Below are 18,962 nucleotides of genomic sequence, written 5' to 3' on the forward strand. Positions count from 1 at the left end.
TTCATTAAAATTTTTTGAAGATTGTTATCATGTATTATTGGTTAGTTTCTGTATACATATGATGCCTGCTTTTGTTAGACAGACTCTTTTTAAAAAAACAAACTTTCCTTTTAACAAGGTATTTGTTAACTTCATTTAAGCAGAACTTGAAAAAAAATTAAGATATTACCAAGGATCTATTTTCCAGTTATACAGTTGGCCAGTGCTGTTTAGCCAAATGTCCTTAAGCACTCATGTCGAGTTTCATGATGTAGTTTTCCCACTGGCAGAGGGCATTATGCTTAGGAACCCTTTCCATAAAACTGGATAGTTTCAAGAAAACTTCCATGTAATGTGAGGCGCTGTGCCGTGTGGGTATAGCCCTGAATGAAGAGTCCTATTCTACCTCTGCCCCTGATTAGATGTTGGATCTTTGTTGAGCACTTTAATATTGGTCTCTATTTTCTCATCTATATGTAAAAGCTGGACTTGATGATCTCTACAGATCTTTGTGGTTCTAACATTCTGATCATCAAAAATAACATTTAGGTTACATGTGAGCTGGGAATTCTAGACAGAATTCTAGATACTTCAATAGCCACTCATACATCTGTCCATTCATCCAATCATTAAATATTTACTGGGTGCCTACTACGAGTCAAGTGATGTGGGGTCGGTGAGCCGAGGAGTCGAAAGAAAGATTTCTTAGACTCTTAAGATCTGGCAGTAGTGCTCTTTTATTTAGAGAATAGTGTAGCATGGGGACAGGACCCATGGGCAGTCAGAGCTTCTGCTGCTGCTGCTGCTGCTGCCCCCGCTGGCATGGGGACAGGACCCACGGGCAGGCAGGGCTGGTACGTGGGGACAGGACCCACAGGCAGTCAGAGCTCCTGCTGCTGCCCCGAGTTGAGGGTTAGGACTAAATATAAGGCATAGGTATGTGAGTCATCTCTTTACATGACAAAGGAAAGAACATGAAAAAGAAGTTAAAATGGCATCAGTGCAGGTGGGGTCTGGTCATTGGGTGATCCCATGACTTTTAGACAAGAATCAAATCGGATTAAGTAAAGGTTAGAAAGGTTAGACGCCACCACCCTAAACCAGTTACATGAGATTGCCAGACAGCAACCAACTTAAGTTCTTGCCTTCCCCATTAAGAGCTTCTAGAGATAAGACCATTCCCCCTTCTTCCTGGCACAGAGAGGGAGGCATCTTCACAGATAGAGGTTTCCCTTAGAAATGTAAATGTTTCCCAACAAAGGGGCAAACAAATTCCACTCCTTGGAGCCTGAATCTCATCTGTAGTTTTAAAACTAACCAGCCTAAAGAATCCTCATCATAAGCCATTTTAAAATTAAGCAGCCTAAAAATCCTCATCATCAAGCACTTGTAAATGCTATACATATAGCAGTGAACAAGATAGAGGCCCCGCCCTCAGAGCTTTTGAATGCATTCTTAGTAAAGATACAAAGTGACAGGACGTGATAAGTGACCTAAAGTGTAATGTTTAAGAACGGTGCTTCTCAAAGTGCCATGCACAGACCAATGTAGTCTATTACTGCTGCACAAGATAAATTCTAATCAGTATCTAGAAGCTTTTACAGAAATGTTCAAAGACAAGCAAGATAGCCCTGTGGTCAGATCTTAGTGAGGAAGTCACCTTAGGCATTCTGGGAGGTGGTATCAGGAAAGTAGCAGGGATTCAAATTGCATCAGGGCCTTGTAGGTCAAGATAAGGACTTGTATTTTATTCTGGATGACATGAGAAACCATTGAAGGTATTTGGACAAAGGAGAGTAATGATCTTATTTAAGGGCTAACATCTTTTATAGTTGATATGCAATAGACTCTAAGGAGACAGGAAGAAGGGAAGGGCCATCAGATGGAAGCCTATTGCAATATTCAGGTAGAAAGGGTGGTGACTTGAAGTAGGGATAGTCAGTCAGGAGGGGCTGAGAGACTGTCAGGTGGAGCCTGCAGACTTCAGAAGGAGGCGCTGAGAGGATTTGTGTGTAACATAGATTAGTAGGTTAGGAAAAGAGAGTTTCTTGAGATAAGGAGATTGGAAGTTAAAGGAAGTTGGAGGGTGGGGTTGGATAAACCTGGAAAAAGCTTTCTAGTTAAAAAGGAAAAAGATTTGTTCTCAAAAGTTAAAGTGTTGGTACAGCCTTTCTCTATGCATTCACTTGATCAAGGCCCGTTTATAATTCTAAAAATTTTTATTCTTAAAAATCTGGCTATTTTTGCACCATTTTCTTTCTCCAATATGGAATAGAAAATGGGAAGGAAGTGAGTCACAAAGGAAGGGGATCAAGGAGTCAGGTTTCTTCAGCTATAAAACTGACTTGTACTTACTGAGATTGCATTGGTCTAAAATCCCTATATGTTATTAGACCCAATGACTGTCTCCTGTGGCCCCTACCGTGGAGTTTTAGTGCAATGGGTGACTATCAATAGTGTAACTCTGTAGCTCTAAATGTATAAAGAAGAATGGTTCCTCAGCATGTAAACATTTCAACTTGTTTGTGGACATTTTTATTTGATTACAATATACTACTGCCAAATACAGATAATTCAAAACAAGTATTTGTAGACATCAACTAACTGGTACTATGCCTTTGAATGATAAGTACTCATGAAATTAGAACTGATTTTGACTCTTGGCTCTTCCACTAGTTAATTTTCTGGTTATATCATTTAACTTTCTGAGTCTCAGTTTCCTCATCTGTAAAATAATAATAATAATAATAATTAATAATAATAGGTGCTTAATATGATTACTATATGGATTAAATGATAGTGTGTATATAAAGCACTTAGAAGAATATCTGGCAATACTAATATACAGATGGGAAGGACGATTAACAGTAATAATGGTAGACTTTCATATTAATTTCACAGCAATATAATTTTAAAATAAAATTAGAGGAGATAAACTATCAGAAGCAATATTACACAATTTTGCATGATATCAAACAGCATGAACTAGAGAAGAACCCAGTGCATATATAGAAACTAGAATGAGTGTATATAAGTATATATACACACACATACACAATCATGGTTCTTATTCAACTCAGCCGGAAAATTGGTTGTCATTGAACTTTCCTTTATAGATGGCTAGGTAGGTAACTCTTACATTCTATTTTTAGAGTAATATATTTTTCTACTTTTCCTTTGGATGATTTAAAGTAAAATTTCTCAAGCATTTACATTAAAAATCAGGGGCCGGCCCCGTGACCAAGTGGTTAAGTTCGCACGCTCCGCTGCAGCAGTCCAGAGTTTCGCTTGTTCGGATCCTTGGTGCGGACATAGCACCACTCATCAGGCCACGCTAAGGCAGTGTCCCATGTGCCACAACTAGAAGGACCCACAACTATAATATGCAACTTTGTACTTGGGGGATTTGGGGAGAAAAAGCAGAAAGAAAAAAATTTAAAAAAATAATAAATTATGTTTTATACAAAACATCGATGTTTTATAAAATGACAAGATTATCAAAAGTATTGATAATAATTTGAATTAGCATTCACACGTCTATAAAAGAAATGGCACAGCATATAATAGATATTTTGCCTTTCGTAAAATTTAGAGAAAAAAAATCTTTCCATAAATAAAATTCACTTTTTACATTCAAAAATGCTTCTAACTTTCGTAAATTTAGAAACTACAGTTAAACCAAAAAAAAAGAAAAGAAATGTGGAGCTAGCCTGGTGGCACAGCAGTTAAGTTCGCACGTTCCACTTCGGTGGCCCTGGGTTGGCCATTTGGACCCCAGGTGCAGACCTACACACCGCTTGTCAAGCCATGCTGTGGCAGGCGTCCCACATATAAAGAAAAGAAAGATGGGCACAGATATTAGCCCAGGGCTAGTCTTCCTCAGCAAATCAGGAAGGTTGGCAGCAGATGTTAGCTCTGGGCTAATCTTCCTCTAAAGAGAGAAAGAGAGACAAAGAAAGAAAGAAATTGGATTTCCTTCCCAATGAGTATTTTTATACACATATGTATACGCATGCACCCATATATTCTTAAACAGTATCTTTGAAAATAATTGCTTTTATTAAGGGTTATTATTTTACTTTATCTTTTGAAATCATAACAATAAAGTGATAAACAGCATGAGACTTGTCCCTCAAAAAAGTAATGCATTTTAAAAGTAGATTTTATAGTTATTATTTGATTTGCATTGTGTTCTTTACAAGTTATAATCAGGTGGTAAATACATGTGAAAATTGAACATTTGCAAAGAATGTTACAGAGAATTGACTCTATGTTATCCTGGCAGAAAATGTCAATAAAAACCTGAATTCTGTAATGAAGAGATATTTATTTGTATAATTTATCTTAAAATACATATTATTTTTGTGTCAGGGATTAAAAATGCATCATGTTCAGAAAAGGCATGCTTCAAATTTTAAAAATTGATCCAATTTGTGCTGTGTTGTGCTGTGACAGTATTAAGAATAGTAGTTAGTGTATATTTCCATTCCACCTGTATCTCTAAGTAAACAGTCAGTAATTTAGTTTAAAATTCATATCCACCTTCTAGAAAATAGTTTTTGTGCATATGAATCTTGCCAGCTACATAATATAAATAACTTTGTTTTATTTATACAATATAGAGAAATTATGTTGAAAAACTTTTTAGAAGGTGATCTCAGATTAGGCTTTGCGTGTAGATTTTCTGAAGATACAGTCAAGGACCTGCAGTGAAAAATGTTCTCTCCTGCACCCCTTTCTCTCAGTCCAAGTCTAACATTAGCACACTTTTTTCTTTTGATCTGATTGTTACTTATTCAGACATAACCTTACCTTGAATGAGCAAGTTTGGATGGATGACCCAGGACAGTGGAGTGGACCAACGCTTCTGTTTGTCCTTACATAGGTTCATCACGGCAAATAGGCACATGGACTAGGGGACAGATGGGAATACAAAGCAGCCCACATTCTGACGGCCAAGGCATGTGCCCTGGCATAGAGTTTATTCCACCCAGAAGAGAGGCATCATAGTGCATTTGCGCAGAGGCATCAATCGCTCCAGAGGAGCCCTGGGTTGGAGAATGCCTTAAGGGAAAAGGGCCCTTGAAAAGGAGTGTGTGGGTGACAACAGTGCCATCTTTCACTCTTGCTTTTTCTCAGTTTTGCCCATTATTGGAATAGCTTGATTGAATGTCTCTAGAAAGTGCTTATTGCATGTTATCAGCCAAGTAAACATTCACTATTGGAAAGAATGAAAAAGCAAGCTTCACGCTGTAACCAGTACAATAGAAAGACCATAGTCCATTTCTTAATGTACATCTTTATTAGTGCTTAAGAAACCAGCCTGATATGTGAGGAGAGCTTCATATTAGGAACACCTAGTCTAATTCCTTTTTGAAAAGTACTTCTAACAGGAAAAAAAACATCCTGCGAACTGCTACTGTAATTACAGTGGATGGCAAAGGTCTCACAGCGATAAGCCATCACAAGCCGGCTGGTTTTTATTACACACAAGGGGATGGTTGAAGGCATGATAGGCCAGGCAAGAAAGATGGTTGCTAATGTTTACATAGTTAGCTCCCACTGGCATTTCACCAGCTAGCAGGTTTGCATTGTCCCTCTTAATCTGAGAGAATGCATCCAGCTTCACAGCAAGACCTCAAGGAGAGCCAGATGATGGTGCAGATGGCAGGTGACTAATTTGGCAAGCCTTGATGAGTGGAAATCGTTTGCTTTAATTGCTTGTCAAGTCTAGTGCCTACATTAAAGTTAAGGACCTAGCACTTCCACAGACAATGAAATATTACATAAATAAGGACTTTTTGTGTGTGGGAGGGGGAGAGGGGCGGGAAGGATAATAAAAAGAGCAGGGAGGGAATTGTGGAAAAATAGTGGTAAGGACAATATTATTTCACCCAAGAATAAATGACAGAAATGTAATTTGTGAATGGGCAAAGTCTTTCTACCATGTTTTTTTCAGGTTCCAATATAAGTGTTTTATAAGATATAGTTCAGAAAAGAATACAATAAAATATTTAAAGGCAAGTAAACAATAAAGAAGAAGAACTAACAATTACATGTGAGCAGTTACAAGTCAGTTTTTGATGACCAATATAGTGCATTTTAAATCATTTCCAATTATTTTAATTTTAATAAGCTAGTCTTTGAGATATAAGATGGAAAATAATTGGACACATTACAAAAATAACCTATTATATTGGGAAGACTAGATTAGAGCAGACTAATCGCAAAACATATCATTCGTAAACAGAATACAATCATGTATAATTTTTATATCTCTCATTTTTCGGTAGTCTCCAGTGATGAAGTTGTCTCCCCTTGCAATATAATTTAGTAGTTTAAGCATCTTTGAGATCATTTAGAGACTATTGTAAGTAAACAAAAGAGGTACAATACAGATTAATTAAATGTTAGATGGATTAACATGTGGCGGTATATACAGCCTGCGGACTTGCCTTTCCCCGGTCTGGGGTACAGAACGCCTCTGTCTTCCTAGCTACAACTCTATTAGCGAAGGGTTGCGATGCCAAATGCCCTTTTCATTTGGCTCAAGAATCATTTAGAAAGTGTGTTAGTTAATTTCAGCAGATTTCCTGTCTTATCACTTTGGGAGTCAATAAAACAGTGGTAGAAAATAAAGATTCAGAAAATGCACTAGAGTTCACTTATTTTTTTTTAAAAGGATACTGATTTTTACATTGCAAATATTTTATTTCCAGTTTTATGTAATGTAAATTACAAAACAAGTTTCCTATTTTGGTGTTAATTTTTTTCCTTAATTCCTTTAAATTTAATTATATAGAGTACAAAATTTATGAAATATAAGCCCATTTCCATTATTTATCATTTGGGCATAATTGCATCTGGTAAAAATATTTTTAAAACATTGATAGGTATTTTTTTAATATTAAAAAATACAAACAAAATAAGAGCAATAAAACTCAGAAATATAGTAATGGGATAATGCATGACTAAATATCATTCATTCCAGGAATACAAGAATGGTTCAATATTTGGAACTCATTAATGAATATTTCACTTTAATAAGTAAAGAAAAACTTCTCAAAAATAGCAAAAAGTACATGATACACTTCAACACTCAAATCTGAAATCAAAGCCCTAGTAAAGTCAGACTCTAAAACACATAACATGATAAAATATAAGCTGAACTAAGGAAAACATTTATGTTAGGATTAGGAAAAACTAGTAATGACTGCTATACCTATTAGTTGAAAAAGTTATCCTAGAATTTCTGATGAGCACTGGCCAAGAAAACAAAATAAAATAATATAATTAAAGATTAGATAAATCAAGAAACTCACTGAAGAAAACTAATTGGAAATGACAAGGATTTAGCAACGTAACTAAATTTGGGGGGAAAAACATACAAGAGTCATCAGGATTTTAAAAAAATATGTAACAATAATAACCAATTCAAAAATGTAACAAAAATTATTCATAAGAAGACAAAAGCATGAAATACTTAGGAACAAATACGGTGTTTTATGATTTACATACATATATTACTTCATTAGACATAAAAGCCAACCTGAGTGTGGGTGTGTTTAAATTTACATACAGTAAAATTGACTTTTTTGGTGTGTACTTCTCTGAGTTTTAATTGTATAAATCTAGGTAAGCACCATCACGGTCAGCAGGCAGCACAGTTTGGCCATCTCCCAAATCGCACTCATGGCCTTTTAGTCCCTCATGTCCTCCCATCCACTAGCAACCACTGATCTGTTCTCTATCCTTGTAATTCTGTCTTTTTCCAAAACATCATATCAATGGAATCATCCAGTGTGTTGCCTTTTGAGTCTGGCTTCTTTTAGTCAGCATAATGCCTTTGGGGATCTTCTATGTTGATCTATCAATCATCTATTCATTTTTATTTCTGAATAGATATACCACAGTTTGTTTATCACTCACTCATCAGGGGACATGTGAGTTATTTCCAATTTTTGGTGAATTTGAGTAGAGCTCCTATAAACATTTTTATTTCTCTCTCTCTTTTGTGAGGAGGATTGGCCTGAAGCTAACATCTGTTGCCAATCCTCCTCTTTTTTTGCTTGAGGAAGATAGTCCCTGAGCTAACATCTATGGCCATCTTTCTCTATTTTGTACGTGGGATGCTGCCACAGCATAGCTTGATGAGCAGTGCTAGTTCCACACCTGGGATCCAAACCTGTGAACCCCGGGCTGCAGAAGCAAAGCACACGAACTTAACCACTACACCTCTGGGCTGGCCCCTAAACCTTAGTGTTTTATGTGAACATAATTTTTTCTTTATCTAGGGATATACCTACAAATGGGATTGCTGGGTCATTTGATAAATGTCCATTCAACTTTATAACTTTATGCGATGTTGCCGTGGTGTGACCTCCTCAAGAGCATCCATGGAATGCAGCCCATTACATAGTCTAGAGTAGGCTTAAAGTAAATATTTTAGAAATAAATTCAAGCACAGAATTTTTGAGCTAAAAGGAAACATAAAGACCCCTTGTTTGAGAAAAGAGAAAATTGGATCCAATGAAAAGAAGATAATTGCTCAAGTTGACACAGCTAGAGAGTGTTGGAGCAGCGGAGTGTCCACCTCACCTTCTCTGCCCAGCATCCCTTGCTTTATATCAGACTGATTTCAGTACATCACCATGCGAGCCTAATATTTTAATTTGATTTAATATGTTGCAGAGTGCACGCATCCTATATATTTGAATAAATGGCAATAGCGAACATCGTTTGAACTCTGTCAATGAATCAGACATTGTGCAAAGCAAGTCACATGTACTGACTGATTTAATCCTCATAACAGCCTATGAGGTGGTGGCAGTTACAGATGAGGTTTACAGATGAGGAGACAGAATGACAGAGTCTGAGTAACTTGCCCAGGATTACATTTTAGAACAGTGATCAAGCTAGATTTTCAACCTGGAGATCTGGCTCTCAGCTGTGTGTTCTCTACCTCAAAACTGGGTTTAATAAGAACACTCAATACAAGATCCCACTGTAGTTACAGAAATGGAGACTCCAAGTGGTGAAGTGACTTGCTCAAGTTCATCCAGCTTTTGAAAGTGGAGGGGCCAGCATTTGATTCTGTCTCAGTGATGCGTCTCAATGACTCCAAAGTCCATTTATTTATTCAATAAACATTGTCTGAGAGTCTACTGTGCCTGGGTGTTGAATAGACACGGGTCCTGCCTCCTATGGGGCTTTCATTCTAATGCAAAGACAGGTAATAAACAAGTAAATAAGCAAGTGTATAATGCAATTTCAGATAGCAGTAAAACAAAAACAAAGAAGACAAAACAGGCGGAGCACGATGTGTGGGCCACTGGTGCCTATTGCAGGTCAGGTGGTGGAAGAAGGCTTTTCTGAAAGAGCGACGTTTGAGCAAAGAGCTGAATGTACGTTCTTACGGGCTATTGTAAGATGTTTGGATTTTATACTAAGTGTGATTAGGAGCCAAGGATTGTTTTCAGTAAGGGAGTGAAGTGAACCATTTGTGTTTTTAAAAAGAGCATTCTGGCCTCTGCAGAAAAGAAACTGACGGGCCTAGCGGGAAATCCAGGAAGTCAGTCGGTGAGGCGGCTGCCGTCAAAGCGCAGGGCAGAGGGAGCGGGGGCTCGGCTCAAATGTCTAGAGTAGTGGAAGTGGTGAGTTCGCCACATTCCGGGTTGTATTTTGAACAAAAAGCTGCCAAAACCTGCCATGTCCGTGTAACAATTATCCAATTAACTTAAATTTATCCTTTTTTCCTTTCTACTTGCTCAGAATTGTATAATCAACCAAATATTCTTTAAAGCTCCTTCTAAAGAATACGACTATCAGATCTTCCTTCAAATTAATGCGACTTCAGACACAAGCTAAAATTGTCAAGGGAGTCGTAATTTTTTATCTGCGATATAGTACACTTAGGAAACTAAACCTGAGAATCTTCATGCGTGTGTTTTTAAGACACCCCTTCCTTTGCCTCCAAACTCAGTCTCTGGCAGTAGTGGTTGAAGGTCACATCTTCAAATGGGTAGCACTCCCGGGAGCCTGGGCCATGCCACATTAGCAAAGGAGGCTGTGGCCAGAATCTGGACGGTCCTGCCCATTGCCTGACCCAATGGAAACCAGGATGAGATGAGTCAGCGTTTCACATTCTCTTTAAGTATTTTATATTTTGAGGTTTACTACAGCTCCAGATTTTGAAATACCCAACAATGTGCATCAAACTATAGCATATTTATTATGTTAACATTTCTGAAAGAGAAAATACTTATTAGTGGTACATCAGATAGAAACATTAGTGAATTTTTATCAGGTTACCAAATATTTTTCAGATAGTCCCTGAATTATGCACACACAGTGTTACATGGCTTATCTATACTACTTCCTGTTCTCCTTACATGTGCGTGTACAATCACTCAAGCCCTTGTAAAAGACCTTGGCCATTTTAATCAATATCTGTTTTTCCGTGCCACTAGATCAACAGTAGATGCTAAATAAATAATTATGCATTTCTTAATTTGTGTCTCACATAGGCATTTGATTTGAAAGTTAGGCAAAGATTTGATTTAATTCCTTTTTTCCCTCTGGTCTTTCTTGTGTGAACAAGTGGAGCGCTGGTTTGCACAGACATAACAAGCCTGGAGGCAATAATTGATTTTCAGTATTAATATGAGTACTGTTACTGTTTCTTCATTTTGCTTCTATTTTCCCCATGAATCAAATGAATAATTTTGTTAACCAACCTTTTTATATTGCTACAAACTCCTAATTATATTCTTAATTTTTGACTGAATGAGGCTTCTGTAGTTCACTCACTGTTGGATGCCAATCTTAAGTCAAGAAGAATAAAAAGCCCCTGTTTGCAACTGGAGCTACATTTGTAGTGGAATCAATACCATATAGAATAATTGGTGATTTTATTAAAGCCTCACATACAGCTTTCTTCCTGGAGTTACAGTTGGAATGAAAACTCTAGGGAGCACATGTAAATTCAGGATTTTTGAAGCTTGAACTATAGTGAGCTTATAGTTAAAAGACTTCATAATAGGGTTGGCAAAGGGTGCTGAATTTTATTAGACTTGTTTTGGCTGGTGAAAAAGATTTTTCAATTCTGTTTGATAAACAGCTTTGTGAAATCAATGAAACTTGATGGTTTAAGCATTGTCTTGTATACATTGCCTGATTGTAAAATCGATTGACAAATAGAAGTTGTGAGGCATTCGGTGAAGTCTTCATGAAGAGAAATACACGATTTTTAAACATCTATCCAAACTAATTCTTTTAAAATCAAGTTTGTCTTTCAAGATGAAAGTTATGAGGAATGTATTACTGATTACAGATAGTTTGAATCAAACATTAATATACAAGAAAGCGTCACTGAGACAGTAATATTTCCCAAATGGTACTCTGTGTGGTAAAAACTCCAAAGACCAGAATGTTTGGAGGATAGAGTATTCTTATGGATCAGTTTTCTGTTTATTGGAAGATTTTTGTTGTTGAGAAAAATTTTTAAACATATTTATTCCAATTTTCTGTTTTCATATAGTATATACAAAACACAGCAGATCATTTATTGAGCAGTGGAAACTTTTCTGAATTGAGGGTCATTTTCTGAATATGTATTATAATTGTTTTTATAGCGATTAAATACATATTATTAATTGCTAATTTCTTGCAAAGCCCTGTGCTATATAGCTCAGCAGAGGCAAAGTGATGATTACTATTTTGTACTTGTCATCAAAGAATTTACAGCCTTTGTTGGTTTCTTATATAAACAGATTATTTCAATAATAATTAATAATAATAATTTCATACTACATACCTTTTTTAAATATGCAGAATAAGAAATATGCAAAATACATAGGTATTACAGTTATAATAACAGATGTTTCTCCCAAAATTTGTTTAAGCTTCCATAAAAAATGTCAGAATACACTAAATAATTTAGAACACTTTCATTTAGCTTTACATATTGATTTTTATATATTGATAGTAAAGTATGGATTTTATTTCCAATTCGAGGAAACTTGTACAACATAAATTGTACATATATTGTGATGTGGCATTGTATAGGTTTTAGAAATGGTGCAGCAAGTTTACTCATCAATGTTTAGTTGCCCCCAGCAGCAGTTGCATTAAAATATAAGCTTGATCCTCATTGGAATTTATAATAATTAAATCTATATTTCATAAACCCATAGAGAAGTACCTTTTCTCAACAGACATTTTATAATTTTATAAATATTTTGCTATAAATTTGTTGTAGGCAATAAAATAAAGATCATGGATTAAGGGTGTTTTGTAGCCAGTCTCCAGAGCATGTTGAAAAAAAGAGCTGGACTTTGATCTTGATAAGGGTCACGTACGTGAGTCAATTGCTACTTGTTCTCCTGCTTATGTTGAATATTATTGTACTTATCAATAGAATTGTTTTTTAGTGTTTGTTAGTTTTAGTAATAAAGGAAACTTTCACAGAATTAATAACATGTTCAGACGACCAAAAACGATTTTGTAGTTTCATTATGATTTATGTAAATTCAGTCAAACAACTAGATAGAATAGTTAAAGTTATGTAAGGTCAAAAGCTCATAACTTAACTGGAATTTAATCCCTCCTATGTGTAATATTTTAGCAGCTGGGACCAAAATTCGCCATTATCTTGATGTTAACGATGATAAAACAACATAAAACCTTGATTGTTTGAAGATCCTGCTCCTTTTAGCTCATTTCTCAGCCAATCTCTAGGGTATATCTCTCCTTCTTATGGTCCAAGATGGTGGTTCCGGTTTTAGCCATCGCATCTGCATTCCAGGTGGCAGATGGAAGGAAGGGATAAAGAAGAAAGGAGGAAACGTTGGGCTCCAAAAATGTTTTAAATAAAGTTCTAGTAAGGTGTCATACAACATGTCAGAACTTAGTCCCTTGTTAAGCTTATTTCAAGGGAGGCAGAGAATTTTTATTTGGGGTGGCTACATGCCCAGCTAAAATTGTGTAGTCTATTATTGTGAAGGAAGAGAAGAAAGGATATTGAGGATTCTAGAAGGCTTTGCATCCATCCTTATGGTTCTACAAAAACTGCGTTCTCTGGGGCAACAGATGAATTCCAGCATGGTATATGAGAGACTCTGCATTCGGAAGAGAGAAAGAGGAGAGTAACTTGGAGGTGATAAGCTGATAGGACCTTGGAAGCAGGAACGATTTTAAAAATTTCTTTAAATGTGAGGTTTCGAGAGAAATAGTCTGAAGATTATGTATGGTTTTTCTAGAGCTTCCATAACAAAGTACAACAAACCACGTGGCTGAAAACAACCTAATTTGTTCTTTGACAGTTTTGAAGGCTAGAAGTCCAACATCGAGGTGGCAGTAGGGTCATGCTCCCTCTACATTCTACATTATTCCTCAAGACTTTTGTTATTGTGTTGTGTCAGTAAGCAAAAGCAGGCTTTAAAGGGGCCCCAATTATTCGAACATGCCCATCTAGATTTTTTCTTTTCTACTCCGAAATCCATTCCCTTGAACACCACATCAGGCATGATGACTTCTTTGTCATTTCTGTGTGCGTTACACATGAATGTATATATGACATTATCGCTAAGCTCTGTTTCCAGGGTCTTCAAAGTTAACACTTTATATCTTGCCGTAAACTTGGTGTATGTTATGTAACTTACTCAAAGAAGATCTATTAACAGTCCATTTTTTTAACTTTATGTACTATTATTATAAGATTCATAATATATTTTTTCATTCTGTTGAAGATTAGAGTTGGTGCATTAAATAGTAAGGATTTCATTCAGGCAAGAATACAAAACATGAGAACTAACTAAAACTCTGACTTCTAGAAGACAGGAAAAATATCAACACACACACAACCTAAAAAACACACATTTGTATATGCTGATGTGCTCACATATGAACAGATTTGAGAAACGACCCCCCAAGAGGTCAGACTAAGATAATTTATTAATAGTCCATTATTTCTCAGAACACTAGGAAAGATATGTAGTGATGACCCAGTTGATGTCAATAAATGTTTATATTTTATTACATAGTCTGTTTGTAGTGTGCGTTTATAAATGTTTCAGTCTAAGTTAGAGAATATTTGTATTTTAAAAGGTAGTATTTTTGAGGGCTTAAAGGCACAAGTTTTAATTATGTTGAAAATTTACTCAATAACAACAGCTTATTTTGCAATAGAAAAATACCATTTTAAAAAATAAAGTTGTTACTTTTATCATGTTTTGATTTTGATTCAATTTACATATGTAGGCTTACCTATTAGAAAATAGAGTAAATTGTAAGTCTGAAAGAAAATCTTGTTTACATGAAATTAAGTGTATTTATGTGTTTTTTATGCTCACAGCAAATGTGATTAAGTTTATTCTCTTTGCTCTGTGTTTCTGTGGAGCTCGTGCCTTCCTACTCTCTGTGGTTAGTACATGCAATTTGTGAATATAGATGTATGCTATCACTTACACGCGGAATCTTAAAAAGCCAGACTCTTAGAAACGGAGAAAAGAATGGTAGTTCCCAGGGGCTGTGGGATGGGGGACATGGAGAGATGTTGGTCAAAGAGTACAAATTTCCAGTTATAAGATGAATAAGTTCTGGGGATCTAATGTACAAGATGGTGACTATAGTTAACATTACTATATTACATATTTAAAAGTTTCTAAGAGAGTAAATCTTAAATGTTCTCACCACAAAAAAAAGGAAATGGTAGTTATGTGACATGATGGAGATGTTAGCCAAGGCTGTGCTGGTCATCATTTTGCAATATATAAGTGTATCAAATCCACACGTTGTACACCTTAAAATTGTGTAATGTTACATGTTAATTATATCTCAATAAATCTGGAAAAAATAAAAGTAAAGATATTTATCAGTGAATGGGTTATGGGTCTTAATGACAGTCAAATTAGTTTAATTCAGAGAATTGGAGTTGAGTGTTGTGGCAGAGAGAGTTGAGCGATATTGTCATTGTGCATGTCATATAGAGGTTATGTAACTCCCCGTGTATCTTCTTGTCTTGGCAGTGTGTGCAGGAACAGAGAATAAGCTGAGCTCTCTCTCTGATCTGGAGCAGCAGTATCGAGCCCTGCGCAAATACTATGAGAACTGTGAGGTAGTCATGGGCAACCTGGAGATAACCAGCATCGAGCACAACCGGGACCTGTCCTTTCTGCGGGTAAAGCCATTTCTTTATTTCTCTTCTCTTCTTTGTGAATGGACGGTGGTATCATGATGCATAAAGACATACCAGCTTGCTTGGACGTGATGGCTATGCTTTTCTGCCCAGCAGGGACCATGACTGTAGAGAAGATAAGAGATACTGAGGCACACCCAGGAAAAGAACAAGAGTAGCAATTCCATCATGGTTGACATCTTGAGTTTAGAGTAGCTACTGTTACTCGAAGATTGATAGAAGATTCTGTCAGGGTGTAGTGCATGACATCTGGCAAGTTTGGCTTTCTCTGAACTGCAGGCCAAAAGAAAACTGTTAGGCTGGGCACTAGGAGAGTCAGAAGACTAATCAGATAAGAATTGGTAACTTTAGCTAGACATCTCCTTTTCTGCCCTTTTTCTGTCACTTTGGAAATTTTAGACTATTTCATATTGCCATAATGAGACTAATACTATTATTTTTAGAAAAAAAATGACGTCTGTTTTTGAAAATCTATGAATCATTTAAAGTAGACTCACAGGAAATTACAAGTACTTACACAGGTCAGTATTCACATGCACATGAATGCACATATGTATGTATGTAGTTATTCAGAGGCGACCAGGCCTTTTGCAAACATGTTTTGGCTCTCATTTACCCTTTCTGTGTTAAACAGGCTATTAGTGCTTGATGCCTACAGGTTCTTAAGTTTACTCTAACCGCAATAGCTAGAGGAAAATCTGAACTTCACAGGGACTTTGAGAAAGTGAGATGGGGAGGTGTTCTTTTGTACAATTAAGAATTTACTCTTGGGCCGGCCCGGTGGCACAGTGGTTAAGTTTACATGTTCTGCTTCGGGGGCCTGGGGTTTGCCGGTTCGGATCCCAGGTGTGGACATGGCATCACTTGGCAAGCCTGCTGTGGTAGGCGTCCCACATATAAAGTAGAGGAAGGTGGGCACGGATGTTAGCTCAGGGCCAGTCTTCCTCAGCAAAAAGTGGAGGACTGGCAGCAGATGTTAGCTCAGGGCTAATCTTCCTCAAAAAAAAGAATTTACTCTCTATACAAGAATTAATAGGATATATTTTAAATAATAGCAACCCTAGAATATGTTTGATCTTGTTTTCAACAATATTTACATACTTCTTGTCTTGTATAAATCAAAAATGTTTTGAATAGTAATACAGTAAACTATTTAGTGGAAGTGGATAGTAAATGATTTAGAGAATTATGATAATTTTCGTAATTCTATACTTAGATAAGTAGTAAAAAACAGTGATTTTTAAATATGTTGAATGTAATAAGTATGTCTAGAAATGGTAATAACCTCAGAAAATGAACCACCTCAAAACTTAACACTATGAGGCTTATGGTATCTGTTTTTAAAATGACTGTCATCTTAGGCTTGGTGTGGGAATGAAGAAGGTGTTTCCATATTCTACTGCTCTGTTGACAGAGCTCTGCTTCTGTGAGTTATGTGTCAAAACATTTTAATAATTATGATGTTTATTTATGACATTTTTAAATCAAAAGTAGATAATAAAAGTTCTCTAAATCCTAGAATAAGTATGCCTAAAAACAACTTACTTTTTTTTTCTATTTTGGACTATTGTTTCAAGAAGGAACACATACAAGCTATTCTAGAACAACCACTTCAAAGAAATGCATTTGAGTATTAATTATTAAAATTTCCTTGCAAGCTTTAACCTGTCTTTTTATTTTTTTATTTTAAATTCTTTTTTTTTTTTATGAGGAAGATCAGCCCTGAGCTAACATCTGCTGCCACTCCTCCTCCTTTTTTTTGCTGAGGAAGACTAGCCCTGAGCTAACATCCTTGCCCATCTTCCTCTACTTTATATGTGGGATGCCTGTCACAGCATGGCTTGACCAGAGGTGTGTGGGTCCGCACCCAGGATCCCAACTGGCGAACCCCGGGCTGCTGAAGCAGAACTTGTGAACTTAACTGCTGCGCCACCGGGCCGGCCCCAGCTTTAACCTGTCTCGACTGATTATTTTAAAATAGATTTTATTCTTCAGCATTAAAATAAAATCTTGATGGTATATGAGCTGATTTGTAGATTTAGTTAGAAACGCCAAGAAACTCAATGATGTAGAAAAGGAAAGCTAACTGAGAGCTGAATTATGAATCTGGGGAAAGAAAGAGGTTAAATTGTCTATTCGAGAAGATTAATATGAGAAAATTTAAAAAGAACAATATAAGATCTTTGTTTTTCCTTTTGTGTTTTCTTTGTTTTGTTTGCTATATATGGAACTAGATTTCACTGGATTAACAAAAAATAGTCATGAGTATTGAAAGTGACAGTCTTTGAAATAAGCAACATAAAAGTGTCGTATTATATACTTTATAATTCTATAATTCTTAAGCTCTTAGAAGGTAACAGGATAAAATTATCAAAAGTAGACTTTAGTCAGTTTTTAATCTTTAGAAACATGAAAGTGGCATACAGATCTTTGAGCAACATGGTCCATACTGTTGAATATTCTACTTTTATAGGAATCATTTTGAAGTAAAAAATAAGTTAATAGAATGAACGGATTTGGGAAGGGATAAAATAAGGAAGACCAAGGTTTCTACGTGGAAAGGAAATAAGTTGTTTCTTTAAAAAAGTAATTGTTGGTTGCTAAGTAGCATCTCTAAAAGTTCATATAAACTTTGTACTAACTCATGTACATATCTCTATTTTCATCTACTTATTTAAAGATAACTCTAATAGGGTTTTTTTTATTATTAATAACATCCTTTGTTTCATTTATCTTTTGTTCCTTTGGAAAATAACCATTTCTAATCATGACATATTCATTCACTCAACAAATCATCTTAGCCCAAGGACACCATAGCAAGTAACCTATTGTCCTTGACTTCAACAATCACGCAGTCTTATAGAGAATTACGGATGTGTAATACATAAGTACTGTATATGGACGTGTGTATATGTAATATATATGCACATACATAAAATTTTATAATTACTAGGACAGAAATAGGAGCCCAGAATCAGAATGAAGATATGGTCTTGTGTTAACGGTAGGCGTGGGTGCTGGACAAAGAAAGGAATGGCTAATTCTGAAGGATTCAGGAAAGCTTCCATCAAAAAGGTGCTTGAATTGAATTGTGAGAAACGAGTAGGGGTCACAAGGTGGGTGGGTGGAAGAAAAGGGCATTCCAGTGGGAGTAACACTAAAGGCTTAGAGAAAATGCACAAAGAGTTAATGTGTATTTAGTGTGTACTGCTTTAGATACTAGACATACGCATACAAATAAATCACACATGGTTCTTGCCCTCATGGGACCTATAGTGTAGTGTGGAGATAAATCTGGGATTAGAATAAAATATTAAATTAGAGGAGTAGACAGTCTTATACTATAGATAGATATCTAGGAGGCATCAGCATCAAAATGACAACTATACCTTTGGGGATTAGATAAAATAATCAAGGGAGGGTGAAAAGAGTTAGATCAAGAAGTGGGCCAAAGACAGAACTCTCCAGGTATCCCATTCTCTGTTTCTTGATGAACTCAGTGTGATGTCATGACTACTTTTCTTAGTAGGCCCTGAAAGCAGGGACTACTAGGTGACATCTTCATAATACTACTATATTGACTGAGCCATTCTTTCTAACTATGCCTTAGAATTTGCTAAAAGCTCTTCATTTAATTTAAAAATTCATTCCTCCTGATAGCCACATTATGGTTCATTTGTGCTTTTAGTAGCTTCTCTCCAAAATACATGACCTGTCCAATATTGATGCATTGCAATAAGTAGAGTCCATGTGAAGGAAATCTAGTTATTTCAGATCATGCTATCAT

At 36.1% G+C, this 18,962-nt stretch overlaps 1 protein-coding gene across 8 annotated transcripts in view; it reads left to right on the top strand.

Annotated features, from left to right (window-relative positions):
• ERBB4 (erb-b2 receptor tyrosine kinase 4) overlaps positions 1 to 18,962 on the top strand; it is a 1,100,930-nt gene that overhangs the window by 383,940 nt on the left and 698,028 nt on the right. For all 8 annotated transcript variants that reach the window (XM_070489795.1, XM_070489798.1, XM_014851360.3 and 5 more), the window contains one exon: positions 15,006 to 15,157. In XM_070489795.1, the coding sequence (XP_070345896.1) occupies positions 15,006 to 15,157 (152 nt within the window). The remainder of the gene's footprint in view (positions 1 to 15,005; positions 15,158 to 18,962) is intronic.

This window comes from Equus asinus, chromosome 19, assembly GCF_041296235.1.
Source record: "Equus asinus isolate D_3611 breed Donkey chromosome 19, EquAss-T2T_v2, whole genome shotgun sequence".
Classification (NCBI taxonomy): Eukaryota; Metazoa; Chordata; class Mammalia; order Perissodactyla; family Equidae; genus Equus; species Equus asinus.